At 34.4% G+C, this 18,803-nt stretch overlaps 1 protein-coding gene across 4 annotated transcripts in view; it reads left to right on the top strand.

Moving 5' to 3' along the window:
• Positions 1–17,161, top strand: part of CDH8 (cadherin 8) — a 140,523-nt gene extending 123,362 nt beyond the window's left edge. For 3 of the 4 annotated variants that reach the window (XM_048958773.1, XM_048958778.1, XM_048958775.1), the window contains 2 exons: positions 13,820–14,071; positions 15,107–17,161. In XM_048958773.1, the coding sequence (XP_048814730.1) occupies positions 13,820–14,071; positions 15,107–15,600 (746 nt within the window). In that variant the 3' untranslated portion in view covers positions 15,601–17,161. Of the gene's footprint in view, positions 1–13,819; positions 14,072–15,106 lie in introns of those variants that run through there. The other variant, XM_048958774.1, reaches the window with a different exon arrangement.
• The last annotated feature ends 1,642 nt before the right edge of the window (positions 17,162–18,803 follow it).

The following is an 18,803-nucleotide window of genomic DNA, read 5'->3' as shown; positions in this document are numbered from 1 at the left end:
ACAGTACCAGCTCTCTGGAATTTTTAAAGGCTCCTGTAAAACATAACTTCTTGAAACAAAAAAAAAAAACCAACCATGACTAGTTACAGTCTAGGACTTTAAAGGTATTCCATAGCAGTATTTACCTCTTCTCTTATGTACATCAACTTTTAAAATCACCAATCTCTAGTCAAATATGACACCAAACACATCTATTTTGTGAAATATTTTTGCGTATCAAAATGGAATTTTCTTTCTCTTTCTTCTTGCTTGTCAATTCATTGCTTTATTACGAATGTTAAATTTATTTATTTTTCTTACACAAGCAAACAAGACAGAACAAAAATTTATGCATGTAGAAGCTGGAAAACAAGTTCCAGTCTTTTTAACATGGTAATATCTGTTTGGACAGTTTCCAATGTCTACAGCAGTTACATGGCTCCTTGCATTTCACAAGTGTTCTAACTATGATTATATATGCAGGCTAGTAAGCTTGGTATTATCTCATTACATTCAAAAATGTTCTGACATACATGTTGCTTTGATGTTAGGAGAATTAGCCAAATTGTTGTCCTACATGGGCAGGCAGATCAATTTTCTGAATGCACAGGTCTTAATCAAATGAGAGTGAAAGGAGAAGCCTGATAATTGTTCTGTGCCATCATTTGTCATGTTGGGTAGGATTAATAGGTTCTCTGAATGATATAAGTATTTCTTCTGCTAGCTGACAGTTTGCATTGAGAATATAAGGTTCTTACAAAAAAGAAATATCTTTCTCACCAAAATAAATCACAGGTTCTGTTGAAGAGAATTTTAAAATCTCCAAAATGAATTGTGTCATTTAGAACTCAGACTATGCAGGAGAAATCCTCTCCACCATTCCTTGTATATTTTTTCTTGGTTGTTTGTGTTTTATTGTTGTTTTATTATTAATTGCGTGTAGAATATTTGGAGAGAAGTTTATACAATTTTAATCAGCTGTTGTCTGCCAAAGTAGCAATTTTGCTTTTGTAGATAGATCTCATTCTTCCACATTTTTTTGCAGGAAACACCTCCTGCAGTGCAAATAGGTTTGATTCGCTGTGTAGGAGTAATGATGACCTAGAGCTGAAGTTTCTGGTAGGGCATCAACCTACCCTTTCACCATCTTAATATCTTAATATATTCCCCATCTAAACAATATAACCTTGTTATTTTAATAGTTCTCCTTAGCTTTCAGTTCACTGTTGTGTTTTGTTTTGTTCTGTTTTGAATATATGCATTTTCTAAGTAGCTTATTGGTAATGATAGTACAAAGCCCTATTCTTCCTGATTTTGAACCTCATAAATGTACTGGTTGCTCACATTACGGCATACTTTGTTCTGTCATGCTCTAATACATTCTGTTTAGGAAAAAATGCAATTAATTTATTATTTACTTTAATTGAATATTTATCCTGTTGATTAATTAGAAAGTTTCACCTATAGTAAAGATTAAGAAAACACCCACTCTTCCACTACAGCAAGAATCTAAAAAGGCTAAAAATTAAAACAACATAAGAGGAAAACATCACCTATTAACTATTAAAGATTTCCACTAATTAGTGAAATTCTCATTTTATAAAACAATTTTAATAAATCCACCATACAGAAAATATAAAGCATGCAGACTATTTGCACATGGTTCCTCCATTAAGGTAAAAGGTACTCATTTTTCTCTCTTAGCCTAAAGGATCGTCTAGATAAACTACTGCAAAACAGTTTAATGCGAATTAAAAGAAATAAGAATATGTTCCAGTTTGCATCCCATATTGAACCAATTACACAAGTGGTGTATAGCAAGGAAGGAATTATTTGAATTATAGTCATTCTTCATAGGGGGTGACTATTACGTTCATTATTATTTGAACTCTGTGTCTGTGCACTCTCCTGAGGTTGTCTCATATAGTCACATTTCACCCTCACTCCCTTAGAGATGACTATTTAGCAAAGGGCTGTATTTCTCCACCAAGAAAAAATACAGCAGTGACTTTTCCTTTTTTAAACATGTTGGCCAGTTTTTCATATGCCAAGCTTTAAAGAATAAGAGAGACAAAGCCCCCTTTGGTTATTTAGGTTCTTGTATTTGTTTTTCTTTTTTCTTTTTGTGCCACTTATAATATTTTCCAGTAACTTATGATTTTTTACTTTGTTTAGGTGGTCTTGTTATAAAATGAGTCACATTGTTGGTCTTCATTTAATTCTATCTAATTAGGATGCATTCTGGTGGAAAGAAGGTAGGAGATTTGATGTTCCTGATTGCCAACATTTTACATTCTGTACCAAATACAGAAAGTAAATGAAAAAGAAGCTGACTTCTCTAGTTTAGGCAGAGAAAGTAGCTAACGTGATAAGATGTGCATACTTGATAATCAGTGCCGATTACAGGGATTGAAGATGGGCCCTTGTTTGAAGTGAGGTAATAAGGCAGCTTATTAAGGAGAGATAAATAGAAGAACTTCAAGAAAAGCTCCAGACTTCAGCTTGGTAGTGTTGGAGTGGAAGAGCTAGTGGGATCCTTGGAACGTAGCATGAATGGATATGTAGCCAGACTAACATGAATCAGCTGAGCAGTTATAGCTGTCTGGCCATATTAAGATAGGAAAGTCATATCACTTCGCTTCATCTAACCTCTAATTGTGTGCTCAGGTAAATAAACTTCACATTTGCTGTATGTTGAGGGCTATGTTGTGGAGTAACTGTTATACTACAATAATTTTTTCATGGATTTGGTTCTATAATAAGAAATAAAGTATTATGCGTAGTTATGAATGGTGTAAGCATTGCAGTCATAAACCTTAAAAAGGAACATTAGGAATAATCACGGAATGATGATGCAAGTACTCTGCTTGTACTCTGTAGGCTATTAGCCTAGCTGTAAAATCTCTGTGTTTGTCATTGTGCCATGCATACAGTACAGATGTTCTTTTAAAAGGTTTTTCTGATGCTCACGTATGACATAAATAGCACCTATTAGCTGCTCCCTATACATCACTAAGGAATGAGATTTTCAAGAGTGCGTGATGGTGTCTTTTTTGTTTTTTGTTTCTGAATCTCCCAATTTGAAAACATGTAAAAGTTATTCTATAGCTCAAGTAGGGAAATGACGGAGACCAGACTGAAAACCTGGAATACTAAATTCAGAGGAAGGTACTTTAAACTCAGTTCTACACCATCTGTCACCTTTTACATTGTCTTTATCTATCCCACAGCTTCTGTCCTTGTGCAACCATTTTCTATTTTTAATTAGAAAAATAATGTCTTAAAACATATTTCCTTTGTTTTGTGCTTCTCTAACACACAGATGTATTTGCTAAAAACTTTGTGGGGTTTAAGGACAATCTGTCTACCAGAACCACTTGCTTCAAAACTTTGTATAAAGAACTTGGCTTATTCTAGACTTAATTCCATTTTTATTCATCTTTTTTCTTTTCCTTTTTTTTTTTTTCACAGCAAAGAAACTTATCTTTCTCAAAGTATCTGTTGTTTTTTCTGCTCGCTGTTTGCACTTCTGCAGTCTTCTTTCACAATCATAATTGTCTTTGGTATATTGAGATGTATTCTCCTTTGCAGTAGAATGGCCCAGTTTCTTGTGATGCTATTACATGACCCTGCTTCATATTTTTACTGCAGCTTTGCCTATACACTTAATTTGTGCTTTGGCAGACTCTTCATCATGAATTAGAAGACAACAGGAAACAATTTCACTGTGATATACAACTTTTCTCTTTGCATGGAGATGTATTATGAATTTTTCCCTTATTAATCCTCAGATTCATGTGAAGAAAATGACTGAACATTTTTTTTTCTGTTTTGTTGCATGCGTATTTCAACTGTGACTGACAGTCTTTACTATTTGCAGAATCTCCGTCACTGGGGATATTAAAAGGCATGTGGACACTCTCCTGCTGTAGATGCCCTGCTTAAACACAATTTGATTCTGTGAAAATTCTAGATCTTATGGACTAATGCTATAAATTGGCTTGCAGAGCTATAATATTTATCAATATAAGCACTGAGTTTGTAATAACTCCATGGCTTGATGTAGAATTCGAATGCCAGCATCTCTTCTCTCCTTCTTTCCTAGCTATGGTGTTTATAGCATGTATGCAAAGTTAGGGTCCTATAGTAGGAATGGGTCTTGAAATTTACAGATGTGCCCATATGTTCCTGTGGACCTCAGTAACCTTTGCATACTCGCTTGGAGTTTCTGGCTATGTCTGTACATAATGCTTACAGGGTGTACAAGTATTCCTGAGAGCATCTGGGATGTTTTGTTTGGAAATGTAATACCATATATTCCACTCTACATGCAGGAATATTTTTTTCCCACTTACTGATATTCCTTTAGATGTATTTTACCGTGGCCAGTGTTTCAACCGAACATTAATCTTTACCACAGGAGACTTGTCCTCACTGAGAGGTGTGCACATAATAACTTACTGTGGATGCTTTAGGTGTAAGACAGGAGTATAAATTACTGCTATTAATGTTATGATGATAAAAAATTGTTATTGTTATATGCAATCTGCATATAAGACTGTCTTCAAAAAGTCATTATCAGTCTGCCTGTGTGCCCGGGGGCAATCTTCTACCATAGCATTTAAGTCTTTCAAATTACAGAAAGCTAATGTAACTCTTGATGACATTTACAAAAACATATTATAGCACTTCTTTCAGGCCTCTCACAGAAATTTTTCTCATTGAAGTTAAAGGGAGTTCTGTGTATACAGAAACTGCATGGCCTGGCACTTTTTAAAATCAAAGCCACGCTTTTTTTCTTAAGCCACTCCATTTGAAGAAAATGTTAAGTAATTTTTTTTTTTTTTTTTTTTTAATCTGTTTTTTGATTTAAAGGGCCTCAGCCAAAGTAAGTTGCATTTAGCTTTCAGTGCTCTTTGGCAGAGAGTACACATTCTAGATTTCTTTTCATAGCAACTTGTTATGTCAGATTAATAAATATTAGAAAATTGTTGTTTTGTAATGGAGATTCTGACAAGACCTTTATTGCACCAGTACCAGTAGGCAGCATTCCTGTAGATGCTAATTATGTTCGTTTGATCGGGGTTTTCTTGAATGTTTCTTTTTTTCCTAACAAATCCATGGTTAGAAAAAAACCCCACATCATAATGGAAGTATGTTGGTGTGGCCTGAATATATGTCTATGACTTATAACTAGTTCTAGGTTCATAGGTCTAATTCCAGATTCAGTTTTAAAGGAGTGTTAAATGATCTACCAGTGAATTAGTCTAAACTCTTGTGGTGTGCATATGCATGTTCCACAGCATAGGGATGGAAAAAATCATCATTGTGGCATGGGGAAGTGCATGTTAATTTTGTTAGTGGGAAACTACTTCACTTAAATGCCAAAAACGTGTCACATTTTAAAACTAGAGATACTCCTACTTTTATTGTTTTCTTTTTAATGTTGTATTCATAGTTTAAATTCTAGAAAAGAATTCATCTCAAACATCTGTGATTGCATTAATTTTCCTGAAAACTCTGAACTTTTGTGGATGCAGGAATTAAATCACTGGATTGAGAATTGAGGAAGGTGAGGAACATAGGATCCTTGGAACTCTTCCATCAGCTATCAAAAGTAGTATAAATTTCACTGAATCTCCTTGAGATTTATCATTACACATAATAGATCTCCAAGTCAACGTAATGTGTAAAACTGTAAATCTTTGTGACCTAAAGGGCTTAAATATCTGTCTTTCATTAGTTTCTTTCTCTTCCTAGATTGCACTTGTAAGTATGCAGTTATAGAAAGAACAAGAATCTATTATCTATAAAGAGAAATACAGATGACAAATCCTAGGAATGTTTTGGCTCTATTTATCTTCTAAGTATCCTATTGGAGTCTGGTAAAACAATAAAAAAGAATTCTTGGTTTAAATGGAAAATATTGCCATTATTCTATCAAAGCATCACAATACACAGTATTACTTTCTGAAACTTTTTGGTTAAAATAACAAGATAATGGAATTAACTAGAATATGTAGATTTCAAAGATGATCCATCAGTCTATGCAAATTGCTGTGTTAATAATGTATTTTTAATGCTAAGCACATTTGACAGCCATTTCATCTCTCTTTCTAAACTGGAGCTTGGCAACCTGCGTTAATTCTTATACTTTACAGATGTAACACTCAATGCACATGCCATGTAGTGATGTGATCTGAATAAAATAAAGCATGTCATAGCAATGTGATTATTAGTAAACAAGTTTGTGACTGGCTTGTTGAATCCAAAGCAGAAAAATGAGAGGCAAAAGCCAGTGCTGTTTTAGCGTATCTTGCATCTTCACTGGCCTGAATTTTCTTCAGATATGGAAGTGTCAATCATAACTGGCACAATGGAACTTGGAAGAGATAAACAGGCATAAAATCAAAGTGGATGAGATTGAAATCATGGCTGCTGAGTAAAGTTCAGTGAGAACTGTGGTAACTGTATAGCTTGAACAGATCCAGAGCCCAAGGTTTCCTTTTCTGACTTGCCATTATTACCTGTAAATTGAAAGAGAGAGGGAAAAGAAGTATTTTATCCTAATTATTTCTCTTCCCTGTTAATAATAAAACTAATAATATTTCATTCCATGCATGCCTCAACATGATTATTTCAGCAACTGGGATTTTCCTTCCTTCAGTGGGTTAAAAAAAACCAAAGTACAAAAATCCAATAGTTGCTGTTGTACAGCAAGTGACCATATAGATATGTTTGATTATAGCTCTGCTGTACTAAAGGTCAAAGGAAAGTTTTAGAATACTTAAGAGACAATTATCTAAAGTTCAGACTTTTCCAAAGGAACAGAACTAGAAATTATACAGACCATTATCTAAAGTTCACATTTTTCAAAGGAAAAAGGTAGGGGGAAATGCCTATGCCATCCCTTTGCTGTTATATGTCTGGTTTTGTGTTTGTTTTTTAATTCTCTCAAGAATTTATTTACTGCACGTTCTGTGTGACATTAGTTTTAACGTGATTATTCCCTCTTCAAGAAATTTTAATGTAACGATGTAACCTTGTACATGATTGAATATTATTTTGCTCATGATCCTAAATTCTCCACAGCACTTTTTATTTCTGCAAAGAAAATGTGCTTGGGTGCTTTATTCACTACTAGATTCAGCAGTTCAATTCTGGGATAGGCTATCATTACTTCGCTCAATTGGTAAAGAAAAAAATCAAAATACAAAATGCATTCCACGTTCTGATTCTTTACCTCATCAATATATTTTCTGCCATGAAATATTTTCTTTTCTTGTGTTCTTATTCATGTCTAAAATGAGTATAGAAAGCCTAGATAACTAGAAAAATAGAAGCTCATTAAGATGTTTGATAGTACGTCACAGGCATGTTTTGTGAATTGTCGCTGTGCATCGGTACAGCGCAGCCAAGAGTTTGATCAGCACAAAAGCTTTTTACTTTTGAAGCTGACATCTGCAATCAAACACGATAGCAGTCATCAATCTAGTTTTTGGAAGATATCACAGGTTTTTGACATTCATAAAAAGCGTGCCTGTTTGAACAATATCCTTTTATTATTATGATTATTTTGAGATGCTCTCTGGTCATACTCTAGCACATATGTCAAATTTCACACAACAGTTGTGAACATAAGTTCTATAGAAATTTTGTGTTTTGTGAATATATACACCAATGTTGATATATGTACTGTGTTTAGTTATAAAACAAAACTGTTATACTAATGAACAAATAATGTTTTCTTCACCTACTAATGATTGGTAACCTTTTAACAAGCAAACTTAGAATCACTCCCTTTTAAAAAGGTATTCTTGTAGTGTTACAGCCAAAGACAGATACAAAATATGTCCTGTCTTCAAACACAAACACGGTTGTATCTTTCAAAACACATTAAAAGCATTATTTTGGAAGCAAGTTACTGATGTTTCTGATGTAGAATGGTTTGGATTGAAAGGAAGCCTTAAAGGTCATCTAGTCCCGTCCAGGAGCACATCTTTCACTAGATCAAAATACTCAAAGCCCTGTCCAGCCTGAGTTTGAACACTTACAATGATGGGGCATCCACAACTGTTCTGGGGAACCTGCTCCAGTGTCTATCCACTTTCATCATGAAAAATTTCCTGCTGATAGCGAATCTACACTGAACGGTTTAAAACCATTGCCCCTTCTCCAGTTACTGTAAGCCTTTCAGTGTCTTTCTCACAAGTGCAGTATATGTATACAAAGGCAACACTGTGGTTTCCCCACAGCTTTCTTTTCTCCATGATGTACAATTGATGCTTTGTGTTGCCTCCTCTGTTTTTGTGCTAGATCAGCAGGTACTGAATATTCTTTCACACTGCTCTTGTTATTGCCAGAATAAAGGCAAATATGGATATTCCTTCTGCTCTTCTATTTTTGCCAAATCACCCTCTGTTTTTAGACTAAACATGTACACAAAACGCCCTTAAGATAATGACTTCTGAAAATAGTTTTGAAGATCTAATAAACATAAAGAAACACATTAATTTTCTTCTGGATTATGTAGCTGTGAAGTTTCCAACTACGATTTTCTTTCTTCATGTAAGTAACATATGCAGCATAGATTTCTACCACGAAGTCCTTAATACCATTAATGATTTGATCTTTCTGAGAAAATTATACAGATAGAGAAAAAGAAAGAAAAATGGCTGTGTAGTTATAAGGTTGAACATCAGGAAAGTCCGCTCATCTCAAAAGTATTACAGCAATCATCAGGAAATTAAAGAATTGCAGTAGTGTGTGCAGAGAAAATGACACTAGGATATAAAGTGAGTGCTTCTGTTTTCGTTTTTCTGTTGTTGTTCTACCATTTTATTATCTGACTTAAACTTGCAGCATATGTGTCTAGTGCAAAGTGGGAGATGAAAAAGTTGACTCCTGACTCTTAATTTCACATCAAGCTTGGTGTCAATGCCATTAGAGTCGCTCATGTCTGAAAAATACAAAAGTTGCTTTGTATTAAAAATATTACATTTACTTTCAAAATATTTTATCCAAAATTCTGAAAAGAGATCAGGGATTCTTGAGAACAGTTGGAAATCTGCATTAAGCACATGGCCCTGTTTTAAGCATGGCCTCAGTTATGCTTATTGAAACCACTTTTATCTAGAAATCACACTGGGCATCTTCTGAAGAGCTACCATACTGTCACGCTTTGTTTCAGCTGTGACAGAGATATTCCCACAGCAGTCTATTTAATGGTTGTTTCACAAATCTGCTTGTAGGCAGATCTAGTAGAAACAGACTCCAGAGAAAACTGAAATGTATTCATTGATCTTGATTTTAAAGCAAGATTTGGGGAAAACTGTAAGGTACGGCTAGTTACTGTATGCAGTTAGTTAATTTATTATAGAACTGGAATAAATAACAGTGCCTGACAGTTTCACCCTCTAATTGCTCATAAGTTTTTTACTTCCTTCATTTTTGGTTGAAGTATTCCTTGATAAAAAAATAATTCTACCTCCTAAATGTTTCTTTGTTTAATAGTATGGAAAATAATTCAGCCATTCAGAAATCAGCAAAACACTTCAAAACACAACAAATAATTTCAGACATTAGTCTGCATAAAATAAAGGAAACAGTGTGAAATTCGCTGAATGCATTACTAGTATACCAACATCATCCTCTGAGAAGTAGCTTACAGCATGATCCACAGATATCGTGGTGTCCTAGTCAGCTCTTTTGTATTAACTGTAGATTTTGGAAACTGAGAGTTATCTAAATGACTGATTTGATTTTAAGTTTAAAGAACATGGTAAAAATGAGCTGCAGGTCAAAGTTATAGTTATGTATTTTTGGAGATGTGTTTTATGTGACCTCATGCTGATGGAAAAAATTGTGATGAGTTAAGAAAATTATTAAGATCACTTAACTTACTATCCTTTAAGCTTGAGAGATGGAATACAGATACTAGTCCATTCTGTGGATTTGGTACACGATCAGTGAAATGGAATTTAAAAGGACTGTGGCATTTCAATCAAGTTCTTCAGTCCTTTCACTTATAGAAGAGTAGAGCATTTAGGGAGGCTTACTTTGATACTGAGAATGTCAAAGAACTTTCTGAATATGCCTGCCTGTCAGTAAGGACTTAATGTCTCTCTATCAGTGGCAGGTTGCCTCAGAGCTTTGTTAATAGAGAGGGTTGAGGTTTTTTGTCTATGTGTGATTTTCCCCGCTTTGTTAAAAGTAACGTGAATAAATAAGTAACCTGAACAGCGCTACAATGAAAGATCAGCAGGTTAATTGGAAAGATGAGTGGAAAGTGATCGTCCCCTCTCCTGCTGAGAACCTGCTGCCAAGTTAATTCATGCAGCAGTGCTGGAGGTTATTCCTGGAGGAGATTCCTGCTGTTTTCTCAGCTATGGGTAAAGAGAATGTCCACAGAGAATAGAAAGCAAATCAGATAAATTGAGTTTATTGCAAATCAGCTGCTAGAATTTATTTGCAAGTTCTGAGAATCAACTAAAAAGTCAATTGGAGAGTCATTGTTCTTCACTCAAGAGTCCTATTTCCAGCAGCATCAAAGGATATTTAGTCTTAGAAGACAGCAAAGAAGGGGAAAACATTTGTTGCTAAACAAAATCATTGACAAAGTTATTTGGTTAGTTTTGCTTTTTTGCTTGTTTGATTGGTTGTTTTTTGTGGTTTTTTTTTTCTTTTCCTGTTGGCTCCTTCTTACTGCTATTGCTTATTTCCTCTCTTGGGAAAACAAATTGTCTAACACAGTAGTTTTTTTCTTCTATTCTCTTGATACCTTATTATATGATGTTAACTATTCAGCCATTATAACATCTTTTACACTTAAATAATGGGGATAGATGTCCCAAATAACTTTCTTATCTCATTTCTTCTGAACCAGAATTGATAACCATTACAGGTGCTTGGTAGTTTGTAATACACAGCATAGCTTCACTGGTTGGCAGAAATAGGCACTTTGTTTTCCCTATCCCACTTCAGTCCTCTTGTTTTTGTCACTTATAATAATCTTCCTTTTTGCTTTTTTCTTTTTACTCTCTTCTTCTGGCTTACTAGATTTTTCTGAACCAAGCGGAATAGCAGCGAGTGATTCAGAAAGTAAAGTTGTCATCAACAAGAGCAGGGTTTTTGTCACTTCTCTCTAAATGAGGTGCCATACCTCTTCCACATGTCTGTAAAGGGCAAAGATGCGAGTGTTCAGCATATCAATCCATTCTTCTGTCTTGGACAGATAAGAACTGTACCAGGCTTATAGGAAGGAAGAAGCTATATTGGTGTGGATTTCCAGAACATAAAATCTCTGTGTAATATAACTGTAGAAGTCTTTGGAGTTCTGAATAAATGACTACAGATGTGACAGTATTCTGAGCGGGACTTCTCACAGAGAGCTGTAAACTGAGCCTCACACCATTTTCTCTCTTAAAAGGTTAAAGTGAAAGGATTAAGGTTGCAACTCATGCTGAGATATTTTTAATTTTTCAGGAGACAGTCAAGTGGACAGGCAAATTTTTCAATGTTTGAAAATGATGTGTGAGTGCTGAGGAGGAAAAGAATGCTATCCCATAAGAAGTGCACATTAGTCACGTATTTTGGTAAAGCTATATACTGATATTCAGGAAAACATAACTTTTTTTTTTTTTTGTAATGTAATGTGATGTTCTTTGTCAGTTAGATAGCAAGTATGACACTGAGACTGGTATGTCTTTCACATGCATGCATTAAATCATCAATACATTCAGCCAGCAAGAAGGAGTGCAGGTTTTTCTTAATTTGAAAGGTGTACTAGTTTTTTGACTTGAAACATACTTGTCTTTTCTACTTCATCATAGAAGCAGATAAAATAATGGGCTATCATCAAGGAGTTGCATCCTGCTTGAGTTGTCAGAATCCTTAAGAGCTCACTCTCTGAAATTTATCTGTAGTAGAAACATATGCTTCCTTTAATTTCAAAAAGAGCACAAGAAAGGACTGGTCTATTTATTTAGCCCCAGGGTGCTATCAGTTGTGATGTGACTGCTTCTAACTTGGAATAGATAAAAACTCTGGATTCCTAGAAAGAAAAGTCTTCAGAATTCTTTTTGTTCTGCAAAGGAATTCTGAAGTCTTCATATGAATACCTCTTTACAAAGTAGTTAATTTGTAGGTAGATCTTCACTTGTTCTAAATGCTATGAAGATCTCTGATACCAATATGTAACTTGTGATGTAAGTTGTAGGAAGAACTTCTCTAGGTTGTATGAATGTGATTGGTAAGTTCTTCCACCAAGGAAGGGAGACAGAAAGACTACAAAACCAAAGACCCTGAACTTCAGATGAGGACTGTTTAAAGTTCAGTTTCATGGTCACTGAATGAGAAAGCAAGCCTCCTGTGTTCCTTTGTGAGAATCAGCCCCCCCATATTCTTAACTATCATAAAGTTTTCCTTCATCTTTGGTTTTATGTCAGTAATAAATTAATAGTTGTCCACTGATACAGGTTCAACTTGATACAGGTCCAAACCGTGATAATATTTAGTAATCATATTCTGTAACTGCTGTTATTTTCCTTACTAATATATATCCAAAAGACATCAAGAATAAGATATTGCATGTAATTTTTGTTGTTGTTGGAGGGGGAGAGAGGCTGTAGTGTTAAAAACGTCTATACAGTATTAGTTTTTCTGAATGTTTTCCCCTTCTTTCTCTGCATCTTTCTTTTGTACTTCATGAACAGCCAGCTCTTTGGAACATACTTGTGTCTTTCATGTTGTGGGAGTGATATATGCTGCACAAATACCATGGGCTGTCAGAAATGTTTGTGGTGATCATAATCAGTGCAAATTAAACATCTCTAAACTACTTCATGTTTCCAAGTGAGCAAATAAATAAACAAGTCAGTGGCTTGCATATTTGGCATGCTCACTGACCACTGATAATTTGAAAGGAGTGTGTTGTTAAATTGCTAGAATCTTTAATTACCTAAAGGCACTAGAAGATCTCAGGTGCACACCCAGGGGTATTCTTACAACTATATATATATATATATATATATATATGTACATATATAGGTCTTTTCCAACCTTGGTGATTCTATGATTCTATGATTCTATATATGATATAACCTATATGATTTCTCTAAGCAAAATCAAATTTATTGGGATAATTTATTGGAGCAATCAATTACAATTTTTAGTATTTCAAATAGCATTTAAAGTATCAGAGATACCATGTTTGAATGACACTGAGATCGGTGTGATTATAAGAAATTTAACTGTGTAGGAGAAAGAGGGCAAACGTACATGTATAGTTAACACATCAAATGTTCAGCTTGACACACAGAAAAAGCAAATGTCTGCATTTGCAAGTAAATGGACTGAGTCTTAATACCATCACGTCTCCAGTCATTGCTGTATTTAACTCTAAGGCTGAACTTAAGATGCTCTGTTGGCATCTTGTAAAAAGTTCAACTTAGTACCTTACTAAAATGGTATTAAACCATTAAGAAAAAAGAAAACAAGTGCATCTAAGTAAAAACAAGCATACACATGACTGCGTAACTTAAAAAATCAGTGATGAATAATGATGAAAAAACATCAGTAAGGATGTGCACAGAGAGGAAAGTGAGGGATCGCCATTAGGTTCATTACTCTTGACACAACAATGCATATGTTGCACTTATTCAATTGGGGCATGGCAAGCCAGACAGGGAGGGGAATGGCTACTCTATCACATGCTGATGATTTGATGAGTATTGTATAATGCATTTGTTTGCGTAGAGGTTTTGATGAATGTGTTACAAAAAAGCAGTGGCTTTAGCAGTTATGCTATGCAGTGAAACAATGCAAATTTTCCCTCTTTCAGATAATACTCTCAGCATTTTGGCAAAGCACAATGGATTCAGTCGGCAGAAACAAGAAGTGTACCTACTGCCAATCATAATAAGCGATAGTGGAAATCCTCCCATGAGCAGTACTAGCACTCTTACTATTAGAGTCTGTGGTTGCAGCAGTGATGGTATTGTCCAGTCCTGTAATGTTGAAGCATATGTACTTCCTATTGGACTCAGCATGGGAGCCCTAATTGCAATATTAGCATGCATCATTTTGCTATTAGGTAAGTATTCATTTCACACTGGATGTTCAAAATTTTTCTGATTCATAGGCAGCTGTAAGCAGAGAAGTCACGTATAAGGACATAGAATCTAATGGAATCTGCAGCAGTACTGAAGGACATTTCAGAACTGTGCCTCTTCTGTACTAAGAACTGAAGAAAGGCATACCAAAAAAATCCCAGATTGAAAGGGTGTTACATATAAAATACATAAAAAATTACGAGACCAAAAGCCAATTCACATAAGTAAAAAGGTGAACAGAGTGTAAACTGCACCAAATGGAAAACAGTTTTGTTGTACCTGTTAGACCTGTATGAGTTTACTCTGGATTGTAATGGCATAAGAGATATTACAGTTTTAAAAGGTAAGAAGCACTGTGTATTTTAATTAAATAAAACATGTCTGATAGAACAGTGAAAGACAGTTTCTGTACTTAGCAGCTTCAGGTTATAATGGAGATTTACTTTAGCAACTGAAATTTTAACATTAAACTTCAAAACAGCAAGTATAACCAATTCAGAGCTTATGCATCTGTCCATGATTCTGGAACTGATGTGAGATCTTTCTTTCTCTTGCTGTTTTATTTTCTTTTCAATTATATCAGAAACACCAATTTCCTTCTGTCATTAAGGCTCTGTTTTCAGAAAAGCACCCTCAAATTCTTGAAAACTTCATCCTAAGTGCGGACAACTGTAGACTGAAGTTCATTGAATGATGTTAGTTTGATGTTACCTAGATTGTATCTTTTTTCAAATGGAAAAAGGGAAAAGTTGCTTAAATTTGAGATTCGAAAGTGGAAATATGCATTATCTTATTGCTTGTAAAAAATTGAGTATCAAATTTGAACTGATAATAAAAAACAGGACGAACCAGAGGTTCTGATCAAATTTTCAGCACTTCAGTGAAGTGGTCTTTCTTCTTTTTTCTACCCTTATTACCTTTATTTTCACAAAAAGCAACCTATTATCATCCCTAACTAATTTTTTTTAATTTTATGAATTTTTTTTACTTAATTGGCTTGTGATGTTTTTTTGCAGTCATTGTAGTGCTGTTTGTAACACTAAGAAGACATAAGAATGAGCCTTTAATCATCAAAGATGATGAAGATGTGAGAGAAAATATTATTCGCTATGATGATGAAGGAGGTGGAGAAGAAGATACAGAAGCTTTTGACATTGCAACGTTGCAAAATCCAGATGGAATTAATGGATTTTTGCCTCGTAAGGATATTAAACCTGATCTTCAATTTATGCCCAGGCAGGGTCTTGCGCCTGTTCCTAATGGTGTTGATGTTGATGAATTTATTAATGTAAGGCTTCATGAAGCTGATAATGATCCCACAGCTCCACCATATGACTCTATCCAGATTTATGGCTATGAAGGAAGAGGTTCAGCTGCTGGTTCCCTTAGTTCATTGGAGTCCTCTGCATCAGACTCAGATCAGAATTTTGACTACCTCAGTGAATGGGGTCCCCGCTTTAAAAGACTTGGAGAACTTTACTCAGTTGGAGAAAGTGACAAAGAGACTTGACAGTGGATTACAAACTTTTTCACTGTTGACTTAACGATCATGTAATATTCTAGGGCCACTGCTGTTAGTTAAAACTAATGTGGCTTTTTGTTTTAGAGGCAAGTTTAGCGCCAGTCATCTATAAAATCAACTACATTGTAATGTTGAACCAAATAAAAAAGTATATGTTAGGAGGTTAAGTCTTGTGGAGTGTGAAGTAAAGTATGTGGAGTGTCTAGAAGTCTTTGGATATTTGATATTCACTTGACCACTCTGAAGATGGAGATTTAGATCTTTGATTATCTTCAGTGAATTGAAAAGAATGAATTGGTGCTTTCTTAGGAAATGGACTTGCAGGGATTTTACTGTTGAACAGTAGCTCCTGCCAGTATGTGTAAAGCTAATGGTTTGTTTCTGCATTGCCAACAAAGATCCTGACTCAGAAATGTTAAAAGCAATATCTTGGTCTTCTTAGCAATGCTGAATAGAAATAGCATTGGAAATCCTTACTGGCTTCTACTGTGCAGTGACCATGCATTGTACATACAGTAATTGTTGGCCACATAACCACAGACTGAATATCATCTTTAAATATTGTGTCAAGCCTTAAAATATTCACATGTTCTTAATCCATTCCAGTTATGGGTAATAAATCCTACTCACGTGCAAAGATTCAGATGCAGGGGTCCAAAACCTTGCTTTACAAAAGGAGCTTTTTTCTAAAAGAAGGATCAATCCTGTACTTCTGAAAGGAAAGAAAAACTGTGAAAGGGGATGGACTTACATATATGAAAGAATTACTGATTTTATTGCTAAAGATCGGATTTATTTGTTTAATCTTTGAAATAAATATTTTATCGGTGTCCATTACTGCTTTTATTTATGAAGATTGATAATCTATAGAATAAGATTATAAAGAAAACTAAATTGTATCATTTAGATTTTTTTCTATATATAGTGAATGTTTAATACATGTACATTTTGAGAAGAAAAATGACAAATTGCTGTAGGTTAAAGCAGTAACCTCTCCATTTGCAGTGGCAGAATTTTAAGAGATTGATGGCAGGAAATAAAACTTTCCCAGAAAAAAAACTTTTGACAGTTTTGTATCTTCTTCATAAATCTAATACCTGGTGTTTTTAATACAAGCACAAACAGCTGGAAGTAAACTGGTTCATGTGAATATTTAAACTATAGACTTTTAGAAATCCACACATAACACAGTACAGTAAAAAAAAACATGCTTATAGTTCTCCACTGTATTAGAGCAGGAACCAGTGTGTACATAATTTTACTGCTTATGTTATTAGCATTTCTTTTCTATAATATTCATAGTGATGCACCAGGGCTCTTGCACACAGAGAAAGAACAGCACTAGAAGTTGCAAGCATACTCAATTTGTAATGCAAACTTGCCATTTAGAAGTAGCAATTGTATAATAAAACTATGTATTACATGCAAATCATTTTAATTTTCTACTTTGTTTTGATGCTATATTACTGTTTGTTTATTTACTCCATGTATTGTATTCAGAGAAACTCCTGTATTGTTTCCTACTTTGTGAAATATATTTTTATAAATACTTTTCTTGTTATTGCTTTTCTTTCAGTTCTACCTGTACACTGCAGAAAGGAATCTGCTTGAATAACTTCATAGTCTGTGGAGGAATGTAGCTTCTCCAAAATCATTTATTTATTAGATGAATACAGTCAAAATAAAAAGGAGAATGTTTGAAGCAATTTTTGAAAGTGTTTGGAAAATTAGATATGCAGCAGGCTGTGACCACAGGAGTTATGTGTGTCTAATTTACTGCACCATGCTGAAAAATAACTTTTCTTTTCTTTTCTTTTCTTTTCTTTTCTTTTCTTTTCTTTTCTTTTCTTTTCTTTTCTTTTCTTTTCTTTTCTTTTCTTTTCTTTTCTTTTCTTTTCTTTTCTTTTCTTTTCTTTTCTTTTCTTTTCTTTTCTTTCTCTTTTCTTTCTCTTTTTTTTTCTTTTTTTCCTTTTCTTTTTTCTCTCCTCTCCTCTCCTCTCCTCTCCTCTCCTCTCCTCTCCTCTCCTCTCCTCTCCTCTCCTCTCCTCTCCTCTCCTCTCCTCTCCTCTCCTCTCCTCTCCTTTTTCAAGTAGTGGAAATAAAAACAACATTTCCTCCTTAGGTTCCTGAGAAACATCTGTTCCACAGAGGTAAACATCTGGATGCATCATCCCCAAGTTTATCTGTCTTTCAAAACAAAAAAAGAATTTGCTTCAGCTTTGGCATGTCAGGTGTTAATGACTCCAGACTGCAGACAACTTATATGCTACCACCACTTCTATATTAATTTTATTTGAATGAGGCATCTAATTCATTTAAATTATGTATTGTTTAAAAGCTCTGTATCTGAGAATCTCTAAGCAATTTTAATAATACTATTAACTCATCAACCCTGGGACAATGGAAGGTGCTGTGAGATATGGATCACATTACTGTTTATAGTCATGTAATCATTTAGGACTAGTAGCTCTGACTATGTGTTATATAGTATTCACTGTAGAGTTTTGCAAAAATCCTTTGTAGAAAAACTCACAAATAGATAACCTTCTGATTGCCATTTTGATTGAAAGTTCCATCTGAGACCTTGACAGCACATCCAGTAATAAGATTTTCAGAAAAAAAATCCCATCACTGGCACTGTGGGAGAGGCAAAGCATGACAGAAATCTCATCATTGTCAGTCAAACAGAGATGGTAGTTACTTTGGTAGGCATAGCTTTAAACTGTGCATTTATACAGGCTTTAAACATGAATATTTAAAATGCACAAGGGAGAAAAAATGTAATAAATGTACGGACTCTGCCAATAGCCACATGCTATTTTTTTGAGTCATTGCTACCCCACCAAAGGAAAAAGACTCATTCTGCAAACGAATTCAATGTCATTTGAATATAAATCTTAGAGCAATACATAGTAGAAGTTTAAATGTGGATCACTGAGTTGTCCAATATTTGCTCCTTTCTTTGACAATGAAATTAATTCAGTGTAAAATTGTTTTGGATAACAATGGTATTTAGGGGGATTAGAATCATGCCACTCTACATTTGACATCTAGATTTAGACATATTAGTAACATTCTTTTTAAGCATGTAGAATGGTAATTCATCTTCTTCAGCAACTTTTAATTAGCAATTGAGTCATTGTAAGTGACAAGGAAAATGCATTAAATTAGAATTATTAATACTGATAAAT

Source organism: Lagopus muta, chromosome 12 (genome assembly GCF_023343835.1).
Source record: "Lagopus muta isolate bLagMut1 chromosome 12, bLagMut1 primary, whole genome shotgun sequence".
NCBI classification, from domain to species: domain Eukaryota; kingdom Metazoa; phylum Chordata; class Aves; order Galliformes; family Phasianidae; genus Lagopus; species Lagopus muta.
This window is presented reverse-complemented; position numbering and strand designations above follow the sequence as displayed.